General features: G+C 50.4%; 1 protein-coding gene across 5 annotated transcripts in view; it reads left to right on the forward strand.

Moving 5' to 3' along the window:
* Positions 1–9,488, forward strand: part of CTIF (cap binding complex dependent translation initiation factor) — a 340,395-nt gene that overhangs the window by 143,283 nt on the left and 187,624 nt on the right. For all 5 annotated transcript variants that reach the window (XM_014586243.2, XM_014586244.2, XM_014586245.2 and 2 more), the window contains one exon: positions 2,881–2,956. In XM_014586243.2, the coding sequence (XP_014441729.1) occupies positions 2,881–2,956 (76 nt within the window). The remainder of the gene's footprint in view (positions 1–2,880; positions 2,957–9,488) is intronic.

Below are 9,488 nucleotides of genomic sequence, written 5' to 3' on the forward strand. Positions count from 1 at the left end.
TGCTGGGGCACGTCTCCAGGTCCCTCCTTCCTCATGGTCATGGCACGTGCAGGACACAGATGACTTCACGCTGGTCGGCCCAGTGTCTCTGCAAGGCAGATTTACTAGTTAGAAGAGGATTGGCTATCCCTGACTAAAAAGGAGGTGTGACGTCCCCCTCACACCCATTATGTGCCCCTACAGCCCTCCCCACCCCAGCTCTACCTGCTGAAACCTGAGCTGCCCTCCAAGCCCTCACCTCTCCAGCCCCTTCATGTTCCTTGACCCCAACCCACTCCAGCCATGCTGAACTTGGTCACCTGTGCGTGCAACATGCTAACCCTTAACTCCAGGCCTTTCCTGAGCTACCTAGGACTTTTTCCCAAAGCCCTTGTGCATGGCCACTCACCGCTCATGTCCCTCCTGCCCTCCACTTAAGACAATGCCATACCCTGGTCCTCTGGGTCCCTGCAGTGTCTTCTCTGTCCCTGAGCACTGGCTGCTTGCACCACGGGGCCTAATTCTCCCACCAGACACGAGATGTCTAGTACTGTGTGTTGTGTATACTGAGGCCCAGCCCCTAGCCCAGAACCCAGCTCCGAAGCATTTGTCGAATGAAGAAATAAACGATTGAATGGGGCCCTAGGTCAAATTCCCATTCCTTCCTCCCAGCCAAGCCGTTGCTGGTTTTGAATCTCCTCTTCCGGGAGGGGCTGGGCTGGCTCAGGACTTCTCTGACTCTTATCTCCTGCTGCCCCCTAGTGGCTCTCAGGCTTCCGTCCTACTGAACAGATGAGTTGGGTTTGTTTACTGTGAGCGGTCTGAGGGCAGGAACCAGCCTGATTTATTTCTGTTAACAGAGCCAAAAACAGAAGAGATCTTAGTAAATATTTAAGCAAATGAACTAATTACTCTGAAATGTGAGAGGAGCCTTAACTCTGCATCTGGAAAATGCTGTCAGCCAATGTATTGGACAGCCCTCCCCACGCGTCGGTCAATATTACAAATGATAATAGCTGCGTGCAGTGCCTAATGCACACTGGCCGCGCGCCATCCCCTCCTGAGTGCTTGCTGCGCGCTTCCCACCACAGCCCAGGGAGGGATGAGCCCTTACCGCCTGCACCTTGCCAGAAACCGGGGATCTTGCCTGAGGCCGCGGTGGCTCCAGTCAGTTCCCTTAATCAATCCCCTCCTGTCTCCCTGGCCCAATAACTGCAATAGCAGTAAAGTGTTTATAGTCATTAGTAATATTTCTCCCTTACTATTTATTTTTAAATTTTATTTCAGTATTACCAGTATTTACCATTAGAGATCTTAAAGTTCACAGAAGAGCCAGCCAATAGCATGATGGTTAAGGCAGTTGGATCCCACATAGTCAACTGTGCTGTTCAAGTCCTGGAGCTGGTGGCTTGAAAAGCACGCCAGGCACATGTGTGAGCGTGCACGAAAATCTCAACAGGAAGGAGAGAGAGAGGGGAAGGGATTGCAGGGTGACCATGCCCAATCAGGGGTGCTTTCTTCCTCCTCCCCAGCCCCATCTTCTCCCCTATGAGCACGTTTTATAAACAATTCAAATGTTTTCAAAAAATTCACGAGGCTGGCAGGTGGCGTGTGGTTAAGGCACTAGATTCCCACACGGTTGACTGCAATTCAAGTCCCAGACCTGGTGGGTTGCTTTCACACTCCCTCTATCCCTGATCAAATTTAAAAATAATAAATAAGTGAAATTAAATAAATAATTTTTTTTCAATTTTTGGAGAAGTTTTTGCTAGAGGGTACGTGCACTCGCCAGAAAGACAGAGAGAGAGAGAGAGAGAGAGAGAGAAATCACCCCCTGGGAGGATGGCAATGCCACAATCCTTTCTCCTCCACTCTCCTCTCGGGATCTTGAGCTTGCACACACATGCACCCAGCATGAGTTTAAGCCACCGGGTCTGGGACTTGAACTGCAGTCGACATATGAGAGTCCAGCAACATAGCCATTATGCCAACTGCTGGTCTCCAAATAATTCTTTTTTTCTTTTTAAGTTCATGGAAAATGCATATTATGAGGAAACTATCCATGGATTTCAAATTTGGGGGACCAAAATAAACTTGTACTTTAATTCTATTTTCTCACAAACTTTTAACACTTATATAAATAAAATTTACTTTGCACCAGGCATAGTTCTAAGCATCGAAAAACTTAAATGTGTGTTACTAATTTAACCCTCCAACTACCTTATGGTGTTAGGGGACTGTTAGTGTCCCCATTTAACCTGTGAATAACCTGAGGTATGGAGAGGTTAAAGCAACTTACGCAGGGTCGCCAGTTAATAAGGGATGCAGCTGAGGTTCCAACCGTAGCAGTCTGGGTTCAGAATCTGTGCCCTTAACTATGTATAAGGAGGACTGGGGCCAGCATCTCTGACCTGAGGGCACGTCCACCCACAGAGGGCATGAAGACAAAGCACACAGTATCTGCTGGACTAGCCCAGAGCCAAGTCTAGGAGGAGAGAGGCCTTACAGAACTTTCTACCAGCCCCTCCCAGTCTGCGTGACCTGGAGACAGTTGCTTGGTCTCTCTGTTCACTGATTTTCCCTTTATGCTACTGGGGCAAGATGATTGGATGTTGCAAGTTTTGCCAACTGGGGTATTCATTAGCAAGGACCTTAGCTTCTTCACTGGAAGGGTCGGGGGAACACTGGTCCTTTCTCACCTCCCTACAAGTTGGATGTAGCATTAGGGGAGGAGACCCCCATCTCCAGGACGTTTCCTCTGGTGGGACAGCTGACTCTGCAAAGCTTGAGGGAGGGCAGGACCAGGTATCTCCTGACCATCCCTCCCCTCCTGCCCACCCGTGGGGATGGTGTGTATGAATGAACCATCCTTCCAATGCCTTTCCGTCTTTTCTGGTCCAGGTGTGGAAAAGGGAAGCTGGAAGACGGAGATGGCATCAACCTGAATGACATCGAGAAAGTCCTCCCGGCCTGGCAGGTAGGTGCCAGGGCAGAGTCTCCAGCACACCGCCCACCCTGGGATCTGGCTCCTGGGCTGGGCAGGGCCTGAGCCTCCTGCTGGGCCCTGACTTCAGCAAGCATGGAACCACACGTCAGTCGTAGGTGGGCACCCGCCGTGGCGTCCCACTATGGCCGTGTGTTTGGCAACCCACCCTCAAGGGTGCCGTGGGCACTGCTGGCAGGCCTGGTTCCCTTGGAGGAGAAATGGGCCTGCACTGGCAACTCAGCGACCTTGAAAAGTTTGTTCTTCGACCTAAAACCTCTGTAGGTGAGGTATCCGCCGTGTGTTCAGGTGGGGGTTCCAGGGTGGCCAGGGCTATCTTTAGACTTTTGAAAAGTGGAGTTGTCCTTCTGGCCAGCCTCCAGGTGTCCACCCCGCCTGCTGATTTTGTCATTGATTGGGCTCCGTTCCCAGAATCAGGTCAGACTTCAGGACAAAGAGGATTCACTTGGAAAAGATACTGTGAATTCAGGTCTCAGAAATGCTTACGTGTTGGACTTTGAGGGATGCTTACGTGTTGGACAGGAGGGATCTGACTACTCCCAGGGGTTGGACCTGCAGTGGAGGAGTTCGAGCAGTGAACCCTATGAAGGGACTCAGCCTGCCGCTGATGGTGACCTGCTGCCACTCTCACCATGTCACCTGCCCTTTTCTCCGCCAAATCTCCACTGCTTTACTTCCATCCCGCATCCCTTCTGGTGCCTTTCCCCTTTGCGTCTTTTCTGTCCGTGCCTTGGGCCTAGCGATGGGAGATGATGAGAGGACAACTAAGTTCTCAGTGACTTCATCATGATGTGGCTTGGTGTGGTTTTTCTGCACGTTTTTCCTGCTTGGGACTTAATATGTTTCTTTTTTTTATGTATTTTTTTATTTAACTTTATTTATTCATTTACTTTTAATTTGACCAGAGAGAGAAAGCGAAAGAGAGAGAGGGAAAGTGAGAAAGCAAGCCACCAGGTCCAGGACTTGAACCATGGTCAGCCATGTGGGAGTCCAGTGTCCTTAACCACCATGCCACCTGCTGGCCCCCAAGGGACTTAATATGTTTCTTTGGTCTGTAGGTTTATAGTTCCATCAAATCTGGAAACTTTTCAGCCATTGTTCTTCCCCTACCCCCTGACCCTGGGGTTCCAATTATGTATCTGCCGTTCTTTTTATTTTTCTATGGCCCACCAAAGTTCTGCTACTTTGGGGGTTTTGTTTTTGTTTGTTTTGCACTCACCAGAAAGGGAGAAGGTGAGAAATCACCCTCTAAGGGGAATGGACAAGCCATAATCCCTTCTTCATTTTCCTCTCAGGACCATGGCTGGACACACACACACACAAATACACACACTCACATGTGCGTGCCTGGTATGATTTTTAAGCCACTGTGTCTGGAACTTGAACCACAGTTGGCCATGTGAGAATCCAGTGCCTTAACCACCACACTACCTGCTGGCCCCTGCTGATTCTTTTTAAGTACACACACACACACACACACACACACACACACATATTTAATTTTGAATAGTTTCCATTGCTGTGTCTTTAAGTTCACTCATCTTTTCTTGCAGTGTCTAATCTGCTGCTAATCCTAGGCAGTATATTTTTAAATTTCAGATAGAACATTTTTCATGTCTAGAAGTTTAACGTGCATCTGTTTGCAAATGCTGGGAACTTTACACTGTTGAGTGGTGGTGTTTTTAGGACTTCAAGCTTTGTTCTGGGACATAGTTAAGTTACTTCAGAACAGTTTGATCTTTTCAAGACTCGCCTTTGAGCTTTGTTAGGGCACCTTTTGCTGCACTGCTAAGACAGTACTCTTCTGAGATTTCTCCCAGTGCCTGCGTATGAGGAGGTATTAACAGCAGGCTGGAAGAACACAAATTATTCCAGCCCTACACAATCTCAGGAGAATGTTCCATCCATTCTTTCCAGCTTTGGGAATTTCTTCATACACGTGCACAAATGAATAGTGTGCCAACAGTTTGAGGGTTGGCCGCTCTCTGGAATTCTCTATGCAGCTCTCTCCTGCCTGAAACTCTGCCTTGCAAAATGCTAGTTGTCTTAGATTCTTTGGATTCTGAACGTTTATCTTCTTAACTCACTAAAATCCATAGGCTCTGGTCAGACTGCCCACTCTGTGTCATCGACGGGATGCTCTTTCTAGGCAGCAGACTGGAACATGTGTAGAGGTTGCCTCTTTACAAAGGAAAACCTGTTCACATTATGATGAAGACTGGCAGGCGCCAACTTGACCTGGTGTCAAGGTTAATATCAGTGGTGGGATGATGGACACCATGTGCTCCTAGGAAGAAAACCCAACATTGTTTCTGGACTTTTCTTCCAAGAAATCACCGTTGGAGTCTGTCATGTGGAAATGAGAGGGAAAACTATTCTCTGAAACTGCTCAACAGGAAAGACAAGGGAAGACGGGGGTAGTCTTCCAGATTGCAGGAGACTGGAGAGGCAGATAAATCAATGTGACCTGTGTTCCTTGCTGAAATCCTGGACCAGAAAGAAATGGAGCCTTGGAGGGATAGGTGGAGACTGTGAATGGGGTCTATGGGGGGACAGTAGTTTTGCTTTGGTGACAGTTTCCTGTCTTAGAGGGCTGTTTCATGGTCATGGATGCAGAGCGTCCTCATTTTTGAGAAATATGCACTTGATTATTTGGGGGACTTGAGCCTCATGTCTGAGCTTGTCCTCCATCATTTGGAAACACATGTATGATGACGGTGTGTGGGGACATTGAGGGAGAGAAGAGGACAGAAGTCTCTGCAGTCGGGATATCTGAGTAAGAAGGATGTAGGCATTCTTAGACCATTCATTTTTGCAACTTTCCTATACATTTGAAAAGAAAAAGAATCAATGAGACCTAAGCCATCATGCGTAAGTCCAAGGTGGGAGGTATGCTCTTCTGAGATAGCCCGTGGGCTGAGTCTGTATTAAATGATCACTAACGTAAAGCCAGCCGTGGCATGAACATAAGAGTCAAGTACACGGAGTATCATTGTCACTCCATTCATTGATAGAAAGAGTACATTTGGGGATGGGGTGATGGCACAGCAGGAAGACATGATGCTCTGTGAGACTGACCCACGTGGGAGGTTCCAGGTTCATGTCTGGAGACCTCCCCAGGCACACCAGGCAAGCGTGTACCCACGATCTGGGGCTGACTGAGGCTGGGGGTGGATCGTGGCATTGAGACCTTATTGAAGGTGCTGTCTCTCTGGCTCTCTCTGGCTCTGTCTCACTCACTCACAGCTCTCTGTCTGTTTCACTCATGGAAGAACTAAATCATTTTTTTTTTAAATGAGTGAGAAAGAAGTGCACCTGAGAGACCTTGATCGAGGTGAGGAGCCGATATCCCGGCCCTAGGTGGAGTGTTGGCCCGTTGGTGCTCAGGCAGCGTGAAGCCTGGGATGCTCAGCTGGAGAAGTGACAAATCTGACCCTTTTTCCTGTTTGTTCACCGTCTTCCAGCTCCATCAGGGGACAGAGTGGGGGGAGCCTTTGGTTCCCGCTCAGAAGGGAAAGGAGCCCTAGCCCACTGGCTGGTTGAAGACCTCAGAGTGCAGGGTTCTGGACTCAGATACGGAATCCCGGTCCTGCCCTGGTGGGCTGAGGAGCCTGAGGCTGGCTGCTTACCCTAGCTCTGCCTCAGTTTCCTCCTGTGTAAGATGAGTATACTTCATAGGATATTGGGAAGATTAAGTGCATTCATTCTTGTGCAGTGCTGAGAGCAAGGCCTGGCACATAGTGGGGGCTTTGATGGTTTCTGCTGTAATTGTTCACAGGACTTGAAACTGCAAGTCAAGTCTCACCTTCTGTGGGTGGACCAGGCTGCGGGTGCCCCCTTTGTTAGAAGGTGGGGGGAGGGGGGGCAATTTCCTGCTCCTGCCCACCCTTAGCTGTTTCTCAGTGTAGAGGCACATTTCTGCAAGGGAGCAAGTGGGAGACAGACCTTGGTTCACGGGCTGGGCCCATGAACCCCACCCTTGCCCCATTGCAAAGGTCTCATTTGTGTCTCTGCTTATGCAACTCCCCACGCAGTGCAGCCAGATTGGAGCTGGAGGTCAGGTGAGGAGAGTCCAGTTCTGGACATCGGCCACAGCCATGCTGTGGGCCTCCTCTCTGTGGTCTTGTTGTCCTCGTCATCAGATGACACAGACTGGGTCAGAGGTTTGCAAACTGAAGCCCCCAAGGCTCTCCAGAGATGCCTCAGAGCCCTGCAGGGGCAGACTGCAGGGGAGCTAAAGAAGCAAGTCCCCAGGACCCCCGCTCAGGCTTAGCCAGAGCCTTCCACTGGTGTCTCTAAACCAAGATCCTCTGATGGTGTTATGTGGAGAAATGATTCCACTGCTACTCAGACTTTGAAAACCCTGAGCCCAAAGCCCTCTGAGGATTCAGTCTAGGGATCTCTCTCTACGCCCGGAACTGTAAATTGGCGAGTCTTCTTGGCTCTGCACAGCCCGGATGTGATGCTGCTGTCTTACAGGCTGCTGGGGTGGAGGTCTTCACGCATTTTTGTCTGTTTTCAGGCTAGAGCCACATAGTGGAAGGGCTTTGATACACACATATACCGCTTGTATATGTGTGTATAATGTGTAACGAATGCACACACATGTACATGCATGCCCCACACACACTTACACACATCACACACATACCATGCAAACCCACATCACATACACCACCTGCACACACAGACCTCATGTACACGTACACACACATGTTCAGGTCACACACTGTGGGCTTGCTTTGCCCTTGTAACTACCGGCAGATTCATTCCTAAGGCCATGGTGCTAGACTGGGGCGGCACATCAGAACGGCCCAGGGAGTTTTAGATCTGTAGCTGTCAGGCCTCACCCTAGACCCGCTGTAGCAGTCATCTCTTGCTGTGTAACAAATTGTCCCAAACATAGCAGCTTGAAACAAGGAGCATTCATGATGTCGCACACCTTTTCTGAGAGCCGGGAGTCGCGTGGCCAGGTGGCTCCAGTTCCAGTCCCTCCTGAGGCTGCAGTCCAACCCACAGCCCAAGCTGCCTGCAGTCATCAGAAGGCTTGCCTGGGCTGGGGCTCTCTCCCATGGTGGCACCCTCCTGTGGCTATGGACAGGTGGCTTCCATTTCTGAGAGCCTTTCTCTGAGCTGCGTGAGTGTCCCCACAACATGGCAACTGGCTTCTCTCAGTCAAGCGTTGAGAGGGAGCGAGAATGACTGAGTGACAGCACCGACACAGAAGTGGCATTCTTTTACAGCCTAACCTTGAAAGTGACATGGCGTCACTCTGCCTGATGCCATATGTCGGTTTCACAGACCACCCCTGGTACAGTATGGGAGGGACCTACACGAAGGTGTGAACCAGGAGGCTGGGGCCAACAGGGGCCATCCTGGAAACTGGCGACCACACCCACTGAATTACACCCAGGAATCTGTATTTTTAAAGGTATCGCAGGAAATGCCATTTAGCAACCAGAATCAAACACTGGACATTCTGGCTGAGAATGGTCATGGCGTGACTGCTCCATGGGGTGTCTGCAATTCGGTCTCTGCCCCGAGCATCTGAGAGGGCACGTGAGCGAGGTCGGAGTGCGGATCCCGTGAGCACGAGGTTTCTGAAACCCCCGACTCAGACCTCTGGTGGAGGAAGCTGAGGCCCCAGACTATGCTGCAGTGGTTTTTCCGAGTTCTCCTAGTTTTCTTCAAAGCCCTGCCTGGATAAGCTTGAGGCTCTAGCTGTCTGGCCTGGGGCATAAAGGTCAGCTCTGCTAACGGCTGGCATTTGGGCAGGACGAATGTTAACTACACGGAGCTGCCCAGTACAATAGGCTACTTGGTGTTCCTGGCCTCGTCTCTGAAGGCCGGCCAGTGGGAAGGGCAGTGGCGTCCACTAAGAGCACTCCTCACTTTCTTTTACCTGAGAGGCACTGTGCACGCAACCAAAGGTCCCCAGATGGAAGGGAAAGCCCACCCCTCGCCTTGAGACCCTCAGTCCTCCCATGAGCATCGGCCTGTGCAGGGAGAAGTGGGCTCCCCAGGGGCTTCCTGAGACAGAAACTAGGGTTTGAAGAGTAGAAGTAAACTCATGGTCTCTTCTCTCCACCTGGAGGCACGAGGGAAGGAGGAGGAAGGGAGGTTGGCCTCAAGTCACCCGCCTACCTGTCCTCCCTGGAAGAGAGACACCAAGATTCTACCAGACCGTGATGCAGTGCTAATGCGACTGGGCCCACTCGGGAAGGTCCCTGATCCCTGCTGTGTGTCCAGGGCCTCCCATACATGCTGGGTGTGGAAGCATGCACCTATGACCTGGGCCGGCTGGGCTGGGGCGCTCTCGCTCGCTCTCTCTCTCTCTCTCTCTCGCTCTCGCTCTCTGTCTCATTCATGGGAAAAATAAATACACACATTTTATTTTTTAAAAAAATATATTTTAAGGACCAGCAGTTAGCGTAATGGCTATGTCGCTGGACTCCCATGTAGTCGACCGCGGTTCAAGTCCCGGACCTGGCGGCGGAAACTCACT

Source organism: Tupaia chinensis, unplaced genomic scaffold (genome assembly GCF_000334495.1).
Source record: "Tupaia chinensis unplaced genomic scaffold, TupChi_1.0 Scaffold000119_2, whole genome shotgun sequence".
Classification (NCBI taxonomy): domain Eukaryota; kingdom Metazoa; phylum Chordata; class Mammalia; order Scandentia; family Tupaiidae; genus Tupaia; species Tupaia belangeri.